General features: G+C 44.1%; 1 protein-coding gene across 1 annotated transcript in view; it reads right to left on the bottom strand.

Annotated features, from left to right (window-relative positions):
- The window catches only part of LOC119379038 (titin), a 294770-nt gene that overhangs the window by 115757 nt on the left and 161813 nt on the right, over window positions 1-17200 (bottom strand). Inside the window, exons 135-136 of the mRNA XM_049412985.1 lie at window positions 12797-12939; window positions 85-2687 (exon numbers count right to left, since the gene is read on the bottom strand). Coding sequence (XP_049268942.1) covers window positions 85-2687; window positions 12797-12939 — 2746 coding nt within the window. The remainder of the gene's footprint in view (window positions 1-84; window positions 2688-12796; window positions 12940-17200) is intronic.

Genomic DNA, 17200 nt, shown 5'->3' with positions numbered 1-17200 from the left:
CTTCTTTGGCTTCTTTGGCTTAGGTGCCTTGCCCAATTCAATCGTTTCAGTTTCTTCAACAACTTCTTCTGTTTTGTACTCAACCTGAGCAATTTCCTTTGGTCTTTCCAAAGATTCAGTGATGATATCTGTGCGCTGGACAGTTTTAACATCAGTGATATCTGGAATTTCCACAGCCTCAGTCGTGATTTTTCGTGGTTTTTCCTCTTTCTTAAGGATAGTGACTTCTTCAACCACTGGTGCTTCCTTAGGCTTTTCTTCCTTTGGCCGTGCCTTAGACTCAAGGTCTACTATTTGCTCCGTCTCATCCACAATTGGTACTTCCTCCTCCTCTTCAGGTTTCTTCTTCTTCTTCGGCTTCTTTGGCTTAGGCACCTTGGCCAATTCAATCGTTTCAGTTTCTTCAACAACTTCTTCTGTTTTGTACTCAACCTGAGCAATTTCCTTTGGTCTTTCCAAAGATTCAGTGATGATATCGGTGCGCTGGACAGTTTTAACGTCAGTGATATCCGGAATTTCCACGGCCTCAGTAGTGATTTCTCGTGGTTTTTCCTCTTTCTCAAGGATTATGATTTCTTCAACCACGGGCGCTTCCTCAGGCTTTTCTTCCTTTGGCCGTGCTTTCGACCCGATGTCTACTATTTGTTCCGTCTCTTCCACAATTGGTACTTCCTCCTCCTCTTCAGGCTTCTTCTTCTTTGGTTTCTTTGGCTTAGGTGCCTTGCCCAATTCAATCGTTTCAGTTTCCTCAAGAACTTCCTCTGTTTCATATTCTACCCGAGAAATTTCCTTCGGTCTTTCCAGAGATTCAGTGATGATATCAGCATGTGGGATGGTCTTAACATCAGTAATATCTGGAATTTCCACAGCCTCAGTCGTAATTTTTCGGGGTTTTTCCTCTTTCTTAAGGATAGTGACTTCTTTAACCACTGGCTCTTTCTTTGGTCTTGCTTTCGATTCAAGATTTACTATATGCTCTATGTCTTCTGCAAGTGGTGCTTCCTCTTCTTCAGGTTTCCTCTTCTTCTTTGGCTTTTTTGGCTTAGGCATCTTGGCTAACTCAATGCTTTCAGTTTCTTCAACCACCATCTCTGTTTTGTATTCAACCTGAGAAATTTCTGTGGGCCTTTCCAGGGACTCTGTTATAATATCTGTACGTGGGATAGTTTTAACATCGGTGATATCTGGAATTTCCACAGCTTCAGTTGTGATTTCTCGCGGTTTTTGCTTTCTCTCAGGGACAGTGATTTCTTCAACTGCTGGTTTTTCCTTTGGCCTCTCTTCCTTTAGCCGTGTTTTTGACTCAAGGTCAACTATTTGCTCAGTTTCTTCCACCACCTGAACATCTTCTTCCTCTTCAGGTTTCTTCTTCTTTGGTTTCTTTTGCTTTTGTACCTTTGCCAATGCAATTGTTTCGGTTACTTCAACAACCTCATCTGTCTGGTACGCAACTTCAGGAGTTTCCTTAGGCTTTTCCAAAGATTTACTGATGACATCAGTCTGCTGTACAGGTTGTTTGGTCTCTTGCAGAAGTGGAAGCTCTTGTGGGATTTCTTTCCTTCCTGGCATTCTTGGTTTAGGTACTTGAAAAACTTTAATGGTTGCTTTCTTTTCATGTACTTCTGGAGCCTTGTATTCTGCTGGTCTGAGCGCTTTTGGTTTCTTAAGCTCTTCAGCTTCGACTGGTCGTTGATGCAGCATCCTTGAATCGGATTCCTCGGTTATCTTAACGGTTTCAGTAGTAACCTTGTCGTGCTTTCCTTTCTTTGTAGGTGACACTTCTTCAAGGTCAAATTTGTCTTTTGGTTTTTGGTCGAGTGGTTTGTCTTTCTTTGGCCATGACAGTAGTGTAGTATCACTCACTTCGCTTATTTCCTCAGTCATGGGTATATCTTTTTGTTGTAGCCTCTGATCTGGTTTCTTCAATTTTGGTAGCCTGCTTATCTCGGTCACCTCTTCTGTTTCAGTGTATACTTCTTTTTGGTCTACTTGCTCTGGCATAGTCACTTTTCGTTTTGTGAATTTGTGAAGTTCCGTTTCTTCTACTCTTTCTGGTATATCTTTCTTGCGGAACTTTTCTGTTGGTTTTAATGTTTTTGTCAAAAACTCTGGCGTTTCACTTTCTCCTGGATGAGTTAAAGGTACTTTTGTTTTAGGCTTTTTGTCAGCAGGGGGTTCACGCTTTAAAGGTTGGTCCCTCTCCTGCACTGCTTCTGGCAAAGCATGTGGCAGTTCTTCCACAGGTTTTGGCTGCTCTTCAAAGGGGGAAATTTGTGTTATGTCATCTCTTTCTGGCATTACTTGCTGATGTCGTGGTATTGGCTTTAGTACTTTCTTAAAAAATTCGGGGACTTCTTCTACACGCTCTGGCCATTCTTTGATTGCTTGCTTAGTCTCTTTAATCTCCTCTTGAGTTATTTCTTCCTTGAGAAGCTTTTTCTGAACAGAGATCTCTTCTTGTATGAAAATTTTTGTGGCTTCAACTTGTTCTGTGTAAGTTTCAACAGTTGCCCTTCTTGGCAACTGATCAATAAAGGATTCTTCTTCAGGCATTTTTCTTTCCTCAGCAGTCTTAATAAAGAATTTTTCGTGACGAATGGGTTTTAAAAATACAGTGTCCTCAGTTGAGACTAATGTCTCAGCGCTCATCTTTTCCACCTTCTCCTTGTCTTGGTATTCTTGAGGTTCTAGGGAGAAAAAAAGGAACATTTATTATTTTGTTTTTACAAATGCTTTGAGAACAATTATAAATATAATTAAGAAAGGCTAGCTAATAAATCCTGCATTAAGCAGACACAAAACAGAAAAATCATTTTAGGGACCCTCCCACCTAGAGTGACCCCAAGCTTAAGAGCTCGGGAACATTGTTTTGGCAAATTAAAAGTTTATTTCATCATCATCATCATCCTGCAATAGTGATTTACCCTTTGATGATATGAACGTACCACTCTTTCCTTAAGTCTTTCCATAACAAGACACTTGGCAAGCGAGAAAACGTGCCCAAAGAATAAACATGCAGCGTCGCCGCCTTGAGGTTCCAATGCCAACTAGTTGCGAAGTCACAGATATTGACGGTGTCTGCTATGGCCTATATGATTATTTATTAGGAAAATTGAAAGGTCCATTCGTTTCACCTGCACTTCGTGAACCGGTTCACGGTGGCGCTGCACTCCGGCATTCGTTTCACGAGTTCAACATGGCGGCGTCGGCACTGCGGTATTCGTTTCGAAAAAGTGCAGCCGTCGTGCAAGGCTAGTTCACGATTTCCCTGCACTTACTCGTGAGGTAGTGCCGAGTCCGTGCAGCAAAAGATGGCTGTAACCGCAGCAGACGACGCAGCCGACTGCATTCGTGGCTATTTTAACGGCGCCCAACAAATACGTCAGTGAATGTTTTCGGGTAGTTTGAAATGCGAGGCAGCGTAAGCGGCGGCGACTTTTACGAATCACAACCTCCACAATTCGCGAGACAGCCGACCGTAGCAGAGGGCTTGCACGACATCTGCACTCTCGTATTCGTTTCGGCATCTCGTTGCTGCTGCACTTTCTGAAACGTTCCCTGCACGACGACGGCACTCTGACGTCACTACCATGAACCAGTTCAGATAGTGCAGGGTGAATCGAATGGACCTGAAGTAGACACATTTTCTTTTAAGGGAGCCAGAGACCTAATGTAGCAAGTTTCAGCAAAGTTTATCCAGCCAATGTAGCTAAAATAAGAAAAAAAGTACTTGAAATTCGTTACGTCACACAGATGTTCAGGAGCTGGAATCCCAGCGTGAAATTTGAAAATGAAACCTTGCATCATTTTCACTTCTAATAAAGAAACTATGATGGCTTATTTGACAATACAGCTTTCACTGAATAATTTATCAGTCTAAACCGATCCAGTTTTTCACAAGGGTGTACCTTTAATGGCATGTTACTTTTCTTTCTGTCCTGCCTTGCAGCAACAACAATAATGATGATGATGATGATGATGATGATGATAATAATAATAATAATAATGATGATGATGATGATGATGATGATGATGATGATAGCAGAATAAAGATAGTCTACTGGAGAAAATAGAAACAAAAAAAGCTAAATTGTAAAAACAAACAGTCAGGATAACAGGGCGAAAATACAATAACACAACAAGAGGAATAGATAGAAGGACAATGATAAATAAAATCACATACAACAATGCACAATGCAGGCTGAAAGACAAAGGAGAAAAGAATTTGTACAATGTCCGACACTATATTAAAACAGCTTGGACAATGTGAGTTTTGAAAAACATCAAGATCAAGAAAGTAAGCAATGTAATGACTGTATCTTATGGACGACTAAGTGTTAGCAGAGGCAGGCAGATACACCCAACAGCAAAAGTTTGCAGGACGTTAAATGTTCGAGAAAGCTATATTCTCACTTTGTCTGAGAACATAACCTCCAAATAAATGTTCCAGCCTGTAGTTGGTATTGCACCTTATACAGACACCAGGTAGATTAGAAGCATTATGCACTAATGGAGCAGAAATTCACATTTGTTGCGGAGCCAACGTCCTGTAAACTTTTGCTTTTGGGTGTATGTGCATGAAACGATCTATGCTGTCTGGTCATCTCACGTGGAACGCAAAAAACACTAAAACTGAGCAGTTAAGAGTAGGTGATGATGCCATGAACAAGCTTGAAAAGAAATAGAAGATCAGCACGATATCACTGGCAGTGAAGTGATGGCAGTGACAATGATCAAAGTGTGTGAGAACAAGATCCATAGTCATTTCTAGCGAAGCGATGGTTATATATCCTTAAGATTATTTTCTGAACCCGGTGAATGGTGTTACTGCTGGATTTTGAAATGGCATTCCAGATCACGGAGGCATATTCAAGTTGGGGAAGACATCTTGTAGTGTACAATTTTCGCAAGGGCATAGGAGAATTGAATTCTCTAGATATTGTGCAAACAGAGCCAAGAGAATGAAGAGTCTGCATAACGATGCGCTTGGTGTGAGCAGAAAACTGTAAGGTGCTATCAAAGACAACACCGAGATCATTGATCTCACAAACCTTACATAACAGGAAAAAATTAACAGAGTATGAAAATGACACGCTAAAAGTTTTCATTGTAGTACTTGCGCGGGAACAAACGGGGACGAAGAAAGGCACACGGACAAGCGCAATCTAACAACTGATTTATTTCTGAAAAAAGCGTTTGCTTAAAAGCCCAACGTGATCTGCGCGCTTCCGCCAGAGAGCACACACCATCCGCGCATACAACAATCAATGGACCACAATTCCCGAGATCATCGCGTCCACACACACACACGAAGCACCTACATCGACAAAATGAAAAGGGAACGTCATTAAAGATACGCGGACAGCAGCGAAATCTCCTTATCTAATAAAGCAACAGACGGATGGCTGATGCACTTGTCTTCTAGTCTATTGATCCAAAGCGCCTCAACTATTTTATGAGCTCAGTTAAAGACTGCATCACAAAGGACAACGATGAAGTTGCTTTCCGCAACACGTGTGGGATGACGGTTGAATCCTTCCTAGAACTTTTGCTTTTTTATTTACAGAACACGCAAAAGCTTTTTAAGCAAACGCTTTTTTCAGAAATAAATCAGTTGTTAGATTGCGCTTGTCCGTGTGCCTTTCTTCGTCCCCGTTTGTTCCCGCGCAAGTACTACAATGAATTCGTTCCAACTAGGCCGGCTAGCAGTTTTGCTAAAAGTTTTGCAAGTGGAACTCATGACTTCGGTCATGGCAGTAATCAGGGACAGGTCATTGCTCGTGTGCTATTCAGAAAAGAAAAATAAACATGACTGCAGCATGCAACAGTCATTAGAAGAACAAATATTCTTAAATATTTTGATGTTGTTGGCATAGGGTGATTCCTTTAGAACTGGCCTGTTTCACTGGACTGTAGTTTCGTTACAAAGTATCCGATTTTAATGTGGTTTGCTGAAAAACGTTCAAGAAGGATGAAATTTTAATGGCGCATCCCGTTTTTTGATGTGCAATGTGGGAAAAAAAGAACAAGTAAGAAATAACAAAAACTGCAAAATGCTGTACAAGGAAGAATGGCTAATCCGGTGCAGCGTTTGCGTCAGCGGAAGTTGCAATGCCAAATCCATCACGTTACGTTGATGCGAAAACCGAGCACTCGACACATCCACGCGCGCGCTACGGTGCGTCACCTTGACACATGCACACGCGTGTCCCGAAGCTACGACGCTTTGTTTTTGTGAGAGAAAGCGATGACATAACAGTCATTGAAATAAACGAGGCCGTTTGTTTACGAACAAGATAAACACATGATATTTACAGACCACAAGGACAATAAAGATAGTACAAGAGCAAACAAAGCAAAATATTATGTGCATAATAAAGGGCGACAAGTTTTCAAAGAAAGAGTTTCACTGTTCGGTGTAAATAAACACAGACGCCGTAGGGGACAGGCTCACAAGTGCGGGTGGCGATGGCAGATGATGTGGTAGCATGGAAGAAGTTACGACACTAGACGCGGCAGCAGATACCGGATCCGGTGGAGGGCAATGGCTGGACACCCTTTCGGCGTTCGCCAGCCAAAGCTCGGTCTCTGTCATTGAGATGCAGGTGGGCTTTGGTCACGCGTCCTTGCGACGATCTGCAAACACCACGCACCGGGAAGAAGCTTGAAGCTTGATGTGGTGCCAGGTGGGAGCCTGCAGCGACCTTCAGCCAGGCTGGCCACTACTCCCATGCCCTGGGCACTGTCTTCTGTCGCCCACGTGTCTCGTGCTCTTCTCTTCTATGGAGTCTCCTCTTCCGAACTCCCGTGGATGGCGCTCATTCATTGAGTCTCCCTTGCGCCACGTGTAGCAAGTGCAGAGTGTCATCTTCTTTGTTGTCGTCTTCTAAATCCAGTCACTACTCCACTCGCGCGCATCATGATAGCACGCCCGGCGTCCCTCTTGTATTGAATTTCACTGAATGTCGCCGTTTTTGTTATTTTTATTTTTTCCTATATTGCATATCAAAAACGTATGGGCCACTAAATTTTCATCCTTCCTGAATCTTTTGCCACAAACCGCATTAAAATAGAATAATTTGTAATGAAGCTACAGCCCAATGATAGGTCAGTTCTAAAGGAACCACCCTGTAGAAGGAAAGAAGAATTCCGAATGGCAAAAGAAATGTCATTAACAAAAAATAAAAAGAGGAGTGGTTCTAATACTCACACTTGAGGGGCCCTGGTTGCCTTCTACAAAGAAGATGTTTGGCCATTTATGGCAACATAACAAGATCTATCAGGAAGATATATCTATGCAGGAGATTCACAACTGAAGAGTCAACATCAAAGAGTGTAAGTTTAACCATAAGCAATGGCTGACTGCGTCAAAAAGTCACAGTGAATGGTGTAAACCAGCCCTCTGTGAAGTACATGCGTGGTGATCTGCATCATGAAACTAGCAAGATTTGTGATAGCTGAGTGACCAGCGAGAAATCCCTGTTGATTTTGAATCAACGAGTTTTTCACACTGAAGGACAATATGTTGCCAAGAGCCAGCTCAAAGATCTTTGATGTGGCACAGGGAAAAGAAATTGGGCGATAATTCAAGACATCCGTTTTACAGCAAAACTTAAATACAGAAAAGACATGAGCAGTTTTCCACATGCTAGAGAGAGAATGTGGAAATATTCAGACAGTTATCAAATACAGTAGTCAGTACTGGGGCAAATATATTGCTAAGCCTTTATAATAGCTGAGGAGATGCCATCTAGGCCACATGATGAGCTCAACTTCAAGCTCTTAACACAATCACAGGTGCGCTTTTTATCTAGCGATACAGCACTAGATGCAGTAAATGTCTTGGGCTGTCGGCTGACACAAGTCTGAGGCTTTATAAATGGATGAGAAATGTTTAGCAAAACAGTCAGCGACGGCTTGGACTTCTATCCCACTTGAGTCCAGTAGTCTAAAGGACTCTCCGCTTTTGCTAGACCGTTTGCGTATATACTTCCAAAACCCAGCTGACTGGTTAAAGGCACCTCTTTCTAGGAATGAAATATATGAGCTGTGATCACACTTGAATTGGTATCTACAAAGAGTTCGAAAAAGAATGGAATTCTTCCTTGAACTGACTAGATAGAGAACTTTTAGACTTCCTGTGTGCGCTTTCGTGCTTGTGAGTGGGCCAGCAGAAGAAAGAAGGGGAGTGTCGGGTAGCACAAATAGTTCTGCAGCAACATGAAACACACAAAAAAAGCAAGGAAATCAAGGTAAATTATGTCTAAATAATAATCCGAGGTGTCAGAAAAAAAAATGATAGATCGCCACTCATGTATGATGGATGCACAGTACAGAGGTCAGTATAGCGGTGACAGCAACATTGCTAGATTCGTGTGGATAATGGAATGGATATGCTCATGCCAGTGTACGTGAAAGTGCTTTGCTGTGAGCAAATTCGGCTGGTTGTGTAATGAAGCGTGCCAATTGCAGTGAACTGGTAATACTAAATAAGAACTTGTTGTTGGGCGAGTTGGTGAGTACTTAACATCTTGATTTTTGTGCTACAAAAGACGAACACATGAGAGAAGAGACAGGACAGGCGCCTGTCCTGTCTCTTCTCTCATGTGTTCATCTTTCGTAGCGCAAAAATCAAGATGGCAATACTGTACACTGTCCTCCATCAGATTTTTACACAAAAAGCTTAGGATCTCCCTATGCTGTACAAAAAAGGCTTGAAATGTCAGACAAGATACGACTCAAACTCTACTGAACCTGAAACAAGTTTTTCCAACACGAAACAAATGAGACAAAAGACCAGGAAACAATGAAACACGGACATTTTTCTTTGTTTCCTGGTGTTTCGTTTTGTTTGTAACTTTGTTTCGAGCTGGAAAAACTTGCGTCGAGATCATGAACCAACTAACTCTCACGAAGCACATACACACAAGTGCTAAGGAAAGCAGTTGCAGCCTTAAAGGGACACTAAAGAGAAACAATGAATCGGTTTAGATCGATAAATTGTGCTCTGAGAACTCTAATGCCGTTAATATCGCCATCATAGGTGTATTAATAGAGGAGAAAATCAAGTCCAAAGTTTCATTTTTAAATTTCGCGCCGAAATCTCCCCGCAGTGACATCATTGATTTCAAAGTGTATGTATCGTATTTTGGCGCCATTGGCTCGACAAAATTACCCCAAACTTTGTATGTTAAGTCTATGGCCCCCTCAGAGGACAATGTACTTCATTTTTACCGAATACGAACTACGTAGTCCCTAGTAGGCGCCTTCAAAACATGTGACGTCACGGCAAATAGTGCGGAAACTTCAAGGTGGCGTCGCCACCCACATTTTGTTTTTCGCTATTTTCTCGCTTACGAAAGCTCTGCTCGCCGTAACAATGGTACCGTTATAATCGTAATAAGATAATCTACCATCGAAGATCAACTTCCGGTTTCTCTTTAGTGTCCCTTTAAAGAAGACAAGTCCGCTTGTCAAAACATCGGCTCCAGCACAGAAACCCTGTTTACGAATTTCATATGAATGCAGTGCAATGGTGCGGGAAAACAAAATTGGGGCAGCTATGCACTAGTGGTGCGAAGACTGGAAACAGCAAAGCTGGTGGCCTTCTGCTCCTCCTTTCCCTTGTCCTCACCCTCACTTACCTCTCCCCCCCCCCCCCCCCCAATGCTATGCTATGCTAAATGGCTATGCTACGCTTTACCCTATACCCCTCCTCCTTTTCTCCTCCTCACCATCACTTCCCTTTCCCACCCCTTGCAAGCAATACTATATATGGCTATGGTATGCTTTCTCTCTCTCTCTCTCTCTCTATTTCTTTTTTTCTCTCTCAGTTTCTCTTTCTTTCTCTTTATCTTTTTCTCATTCTCTTGCCCATAGAAATGCAATCATATGGTTTCCATAAATGCTTGTTCTGCTAGTGGGCCTGGATAGCCAAGTGGTTACGACGCTTGCCTTCGGACTGTGGGTACCTGGGTTCGAATCTCGCCTTGCCAAGAAATTTTATTGTTTTGTTTATTTCTTCTCCTCTCCACTTCTCTGCTGCTCTCCTTTCTTTCCCCTGATGCGTTGACAGGTGACGCATGGTGACGTCAGCAAGGTGAAGTGAGGCGCAGCTATGCCAGGTGTTGCTAGGCGATGCGCAGTGATGTCATAGCTAGGCTCCGTTTTTGCAAACGCCTCACGGCGGAACCTCCAGCTTAAGCAGCTCCACTGTTCAAATTATTTATGAGATATGCACAGTGTACACACACGCATCATGTCTTTGGCTGCCACAAGACATGAAGGACGACCCACACTAAAGTAAAAAATGAAGTATTAATATAAAATAATTTTTCCTGTCCACTGAGGTCCACCAAGTGGCAAATACTTGATTTCACAGCAAGCTTTTTAACTCTTGAATGTCATTGGATGTCAGAACCATTACCATTAAGACAGGTGTTTAGGTAGTTATTCTCCATTTCAAGTCATTATAGGACGTACTAGCAGAGAGCTATTGCACATGTGTTAATGAACCACGTAGCCCAAGGAAGTTTGGCATGCCTTTCATTATGACTTTGTGAAGTTTGATTAATAACACCTTATGAAGGTAGCCACAATTAACCCAGCATGAACATTTCACACCCATTTACCTTGTCTGTTTTGATGGCCATTTGTTGCTGATGTTTTCCCTAACAGAAGTTTCAGAGATGAGCTGAGTGGCATGCCATGAGTGATATTTGTGGGCACTGTCCGATTCCTACATATTGTGAAATTAGCCATTTTGTCAGCTCTAATGGGCTCACAAAGTAGGCATGCATTGTCTGATTGGCTCAGGACAATTACTACTGAGTAATTGGACAGCATCCAGGATAACTCCTGAGTGCATCAAATGATGCAAAGAACACACATTCACCAATTTTGCTTCTGGAAGATGTGTTTGTACAACAACTTCACATGTGCAAAGAAATGCAACTAAATAATAAAATATTAATATAATTTTTCCTGTGCAGGAAAACTGAAAGTGATGTTTTACAAAGGTTTGCCTTACATGCAGTCAGTTCACTCCACGTGCCGCTGTCACAGTGAGCGTGCTGGTGCTTCACCCAATATTTGGAACAGTATATCACCCAATATTCGGAACAGTATAAACTAGGGGTGTGCGAATATTCGAAATTTCGAATATTTTTCGAATAGTGTTTGCTATTCGATTCGATTCGCACTGAAATTTTACTATTCGAACTATTCGAACTTCCCAAAGACAAATGCAGTCAACATCCGGTTGAAAGTGACCCCTTCAGATTTTCAATATGCTTCACCTCATTACACTCTCGTATTGCGGCAAAGCTGCCTTTCAAGCTCCGTTACGGTCGAACTTATAGCCAAGAGACAAAGTCCGGTTGGAAGTGGTCCCTAGATTGTCAATATGCTTCACCTCATCACACCCCCGTATTGCGGCAAAGCTGCCTTTCAAACTCCGCTACGGTCGAACTTAGGCAAGAGACAGTCAACGTCTGATTGGAAGTGGTCCCTAGATTTTCCATATGCTTCACCTCCTCACATCCGCGTATTGCGGCAAAGCTGCCTTTCAAGGTCCGTTACGGTCGAACTTAACCAAGAGACAGTCAACGTCCGTTTGAAAGTGGTCCCTAGATTTTCAATATGCTTCACCTCATCACACCCCCGTATTGCGGCAAAGCTGCCTTTCAAGCTCCGCTACGGTCGCAAATGTATTAACTCAAGAAAACGCTGGTTCCCAGGGGCGTAGCCAGAAATTTTTTTCGGGGGGGGGGGTTCAACCATACTTTGTGTATGTTCGTGCGTGCGTTTGTATGTGTGCGTGCCTATATACGCAAGCAAAACTGAAAAATTTCGGGGGGGGTTTGAACCCCCCCCCAACCCCCCCCCCCCCTTGGCTACGCCCCTGCTGGTTCCAATATGGAGATGAAAGATGTGGCAGAGTTGGGGGCTCAACTAATGCTGTTTTGGACCTGAAATTTGGGCAGGAAGTCCGAAAAATCGGACGCCGAAGCTTTTTAGAATCCAAAATTTCAGATGTTCTTATATATCGACGTCTACGAGGCAGATTTGGAACTCCGGACTTGAAGGGAGCACACCCTTGTCCGCCACATCAGTTGGGCTTTCACAGAAGTTAAAAGAGGAGGAGAGGCTGAGGAAATGGCATCTCTGCCTATCACGTGTAAAGTGTTGTCGGCAACACTTTGGTTGCACCAAATCATGTACATAAATACAATTCGGCTTCTACATTGCCTCACACTTGATAAGAAAGACAACTATGAAATATGACCCCACCAGTGCTTTATCAACCTAGCGAAAAGAAACACTTTCATGTTGCAATCTCACAAGAACATACTTAGGGATTCTCTGCAACTTTTTCTGTAATTTCACTTCGAATTATTCGAAAAATGTTTGAGAAATATTCGAAAATTATTCGAAATTATTCGATTCGATTCACACTCAATCTTTATTATTCGAATTCGCTTCACACCCAAAATTTTGCTGTTCGGACAGCTCTAGTATAAACCCATATTTAAAGAATATTGCTATATTGCTGGGAAATTTCTTTGTTAATTCAATTAGTAAATGCCTTGAAGCATATGCGTTTTTTGATGTAACGCTGCTTACAGGGTTGGCCTAGCTGCATTAGAAGACACATTAAATTTCTTGCAAAGACACATATCGTTCATTGGCATTAGGATCACCGGTGGATTCAAATGGGAGGTGGGGGGGCCCTGCCTAGTGCCTTTTCATGGTTCAACGTACACAAATGCATTAATACGCAGGAAAGGGTCCTTACCGCCAATAGTCACAAAGCACTCAGTCACCCGCTCTCCTGCTTCATTTGTGGCTTTGCAGACGTATCGACCTTGTGTAGTTTCGTTGACCTCCAGGATGTGCAGGAGATTTTTGTCGTTCAAGACGGTCACTTTGTACACGGTGCTCTCTGAAATGACACAAGTAAAACAAGATAGGGACCACTCAATATGCATTCTCCCTGTTGAACAGGCTAGTAGCATAGCGCGGGAAGACACACGGACAAAGAAGAGGTACGATACGAACACAAGCGCTATAGCGCTTGTGTTCGTATCGTACCTCTTCTTTGTCCGTGTGTCTTCCCGCGCTATGCTACTAGCCTGTTCAAGATGTACCAACAAGCCCATATCGGTACCCTAGTGGACTTTAATTCTCCCTGTCTCTTCATCACTGTGTAACTGTCGACCATGTAATCATGATATGAAGTCTAAGTTTCTTGAGTGCACAAAATCATATTTTAATGATATGAGGCCAAGACTCACAAAATTTGAGTGATGATATATGGGGTAGCATTAGAAGTGCGAGAATAGAGATTTTTGAGGATGAATCAAATACGAATTGAATATATAGCTCCAGAAGCAATTTGACTTGAACAGAGTACTTTTGAAATAATTTTTGAGCATAGAGCACCCATCTTTACAATGGATCTAAAATAATTTCCACATCCTAATACTCATAAGTTTAGCATAAAGAGCACAAATGGAGCATCAGGAACAGATAGATGATTCTTCATATGCACCCATCTCTTCATAGAGTGCGAATAATCGTTGCATAATGGGTACAATCTGGCTCTCCGAGTGATGTATCCTGCTGCACTACGCAAGCTCTCGTGCCATATGCCTATACTATGTCCATGGGGATCAAATTTACTGCCCTTCTGCACCAATTTTTTTATTTGGATGCAGTTGACATTTTCAAATAGGCTCCATTTAAGATGAACTCGAAGAGACTGTGAAAACTTGTTCGTGTTAGCACAGCTTCACCGACTTAAAGAGGCCCTGCAACACTTTTCCAAGTAATCATTGAATGGCTTCATTAGAGGAGCTTCTTGCTTCACGTATTGACTGCCACAAAATCTTTTAGAATCTGTCACGTACAAGCAGAGTTACAGGGATATGTTGCACACTTTAAGCACTTTCTCTTTTTGTCCCAGCGAGCGCTCTGAAAGCTACGTGGGGGGGAGGGGGGATGGGAATGACAAAAGGGGCAAGAAGCTACGTCCATTCTTCAGTGCGTTATGACCTTGAGCACTTTCGTTTCTTTTTTTTTTTCTTTGAACACACGACTTACTACCGTAAAATGCCGAGCAAGCACCCCTGAGGGATAATCCGACCTGGATTTGAAGGGGGGCACTTCCTCGGTCCCGGACCGAAATTCAAGATGGTGGCGGGAGAGCCGCTAAAAATAAAAAGTGCCCATCCATGTGTCCAATGAAATGCTTTATTTATTTACTGCTTTTATTCCCTCTCGTCACTTTCAAACCATTGAAGCAGCGACCGGTTTGAGCAATATATGACCGGCCACACGACAATGGCATTTCATAAACATTAGATACGCATTCAGTGTACTCATTCTTGTGGTTCTTTTTACACAAGCAATGCTCGTTTTGAAAAAAAGGTGGCCGCAGGGGAGGAGGGGCGGGGGGGGGGGGTGCTTGCTCGGTCACTGGTGCCTATTTCAGATCTCCCAAAAAAGAGAGGGGGGCGCTTGCTCGGCATTTTACGGTAGTGTGATTGCGAGCGAGCGCACGGACACATCGAGGCATACCGTGGCAGCTGTGGTAACTATGCAACTCACAATGCTCAAATCAGCCAATTGCCGTGGATTGTTCCTGGCATGGTCATTTGGGTTTATGGCACCATTTGTCGAGAGAACAGCGAGCGACTTCTAGCTGGCTTCGAGAATTAATTGCAAGTTCCAGGCATGTGTGCTGAGCTATAACGTTTGGCTCACATGTTCTCAGGATACCGATAAGCAGTGTTTTCTGACCATGCTGAAAAAGTGTTGCAGGGCCCCTTTAACGTCATGAAGACTGATGAAACAGCGGGGCTGGTGGCTTTTGCTTACCGTTAAATCCCGAGTAAGTGCCCCTACTCAGCAAGCGCCCCCGTCCCTTCTTCGGGAGATTTCAAATATATGGCCTCTTTTCCCCTACCATCATTTTCACTGTTTCATTCACTGTTTTTATTCGCCCGACAAGGGTGAATGAAAACAACGAATGCATGCTTATCCAGTAAAGCATTTCATTAGAAGCATGGGTGTGCATTCTCTATTCTTAGCGGCTCTTCCGCTGCCTCCTTGAATATTGATCGATGACCGAACGAGGGCCCTCCCTCCAAATCTTGTCGAATTATCCTTGACCGTAAGGGTGGGGGGGGGGGGGGCGCTTGCTCGGGATTTTACGGTAACTTTAGGGTCTCTTTTACTAAGTACTATTTTAGCTGTGGTATAGCAATGACAATGTGATGCCACTAAACCGTCCGTCGACTCCAGCTGTAGCCACTCTTTCTCGGCAACGGAAGTTTTCCAGGACTCGCAAGCCAGGGCCGTATTCTCCCGTGGCCAAGCGATTTTCCTCCCGATGAGCGTAGTGTGGTTGTAACTCCATCTCCCTAGATAGAAACTCGGGGTCTTCGCCTCTTGGCTGTCGCTTAGGTTCAGCTTCCTTTGCTTGGAACTTGGGATCGGCACGTCGTCGTTGGGTCCATGGTCGAGCAGCTTCCCGCCGTTTCTCCTTCCGTAGACAGTTGCTCCTTCATACTCGCCATACTCGTCGCTGAACGTCGGAATGCTCTGCACCGACAGTGCACGCTTTTATACTGCTCGGTACCCCCGCTATCTCTCCTCGGAAAGCGCCGCGCCGCCTCTATGCCGCGGTCTCTCTCTCCTTGACTCCGCCCATGTGTCGCTAGGCGCGCTCTCTCTCTATCGTCACCGCTCTCCTACCATAGCTCTCCGAACACCTGTGCCTGTCGCACGCTTCTCATTGGCTCTCGTCCTCCTTGGCTCGCCCCGCACCGGCTGCGCCTCTGCTCCCTCTCCACTCCTTCACGCCTCTCTCCCTTCCCTCTCCTACCTATTGTCTTCCTATGCTATGCCTCCTCTCTCTATCGCTTGGACCTTACCCAGCTGCGCCGTTTTTTTACAAGTACGAACGGAACGGCTGATAGAAAACTGTCCTAAAATACCGTATATCGACCTTTCCATCGGAGAGCGGGAGCACCTAGCTTCTTTCTGGGCTGTTGAACGGGAGTATAAAGGCTGTCGTCGCTGTCTCGGCAGTGCATTTTTGTGGAGGGTCACGCATATTTACAACAGTCCAGAGGGGATTATGGTGGCGCCCAAGAATTCCTTGTTGAAAAGGTGCACATACTCGATTATTAGCGCACTTTTCACGGGCTCAGAATAAAAATTTACCGGAATGTATTGTCAGATTTTAAAAATCCAGCGTGGCAATACAAATACAGCCCGTTAGACCTACCGAACCGATTGGCCTCAGTGGTGCAGCGGCTAGCGTGTCGTGCTCGGAACTGCGAGGACGTTGGTTCGAACCTCGCTGCTGGTGCAATTTTTTTTTTTTTTTGTCTCAGGTGTTGCTGAAGTCTGTTGCCAGAGAAGCGCGACGCGGCTCTTGGGTTACGTGCGCCTCCGCCTGCCCCGAAGGGGCAGGCGCGCGGGCTAAACAGCGCGTGGCCGCGACAGCGGCCAGTAGCGCGTGACCGTGACCCTGCCAAGCGGCTATTGAGCGTTAGCGAAATGGCCGCACTCGCGAAGCGAGGGCGAAGCCACAATTAGGTTGCCGCGCCCGAAGGGCGCAGAGGGCCTTCACTGAGCAACAGGAAAATAATGTACTCACGTTGGTGGAAAGCCACATGACTAGAGTCCCTAGATTTTCCCTGCTCTTCAACAAGGAAAAATCTAGGGAACCCTAGCAACAGCCAATAAAATATGACATGCCCCTATGTTGACGATTAGACGAAAAGAGAGAGATAGAGAAGTGTCATTCGATCACTTTCAAAAAATGGGAAATTTATTCTCCTGGCAGTTTCTTCTGTGATCCAGTTGCTGCCTTTAGCGTCACTTCCGGATACGCGTCGATCGCATGCTAATCAAGGGCCGTTACCTTAACATGCTCGGTGTACATGGAATCGGTTGAGAAAGTTTTCGAGCTATAGTCTTTGAGGTCCGGATATTTCTTTGTTTTCGGCCCTTAAAAACTCTTCCTTGCCGACATGCAGGAGATCTCACAGTGCGCTATACTGCCGGTCACATGCCTCGGGCGCGCGGAAAGGCCTCGACGCAACAATCTTCAACGTGCGAAATAACTTTCCTTTGATGTAACAGCGACGCATTACAGGTCACAGCAGCGCGAACGAACATTTCGCGC

This window comes from Rhipicephalus sanguineus, chromosome 1, assembly GCF_013339695.2.
Source record: "Rhipicephalus sanguineus isolate Rsan-2018 chromosome 1, BIME_Rsan_1.4, whole genome shotgun sequence".
Classification (NCBI taxonomy): Eukaryota; Metazoa; Arthropoda; class Arachnida; order Ixodida; family Ixodidae; genus Rhipicephalus; species Rhipicephalus sanguineus.
Note: the sequence above shows the minus strand (reverse complement) of the source record. Positions and strands in the feature narration are given on the sequence as shown.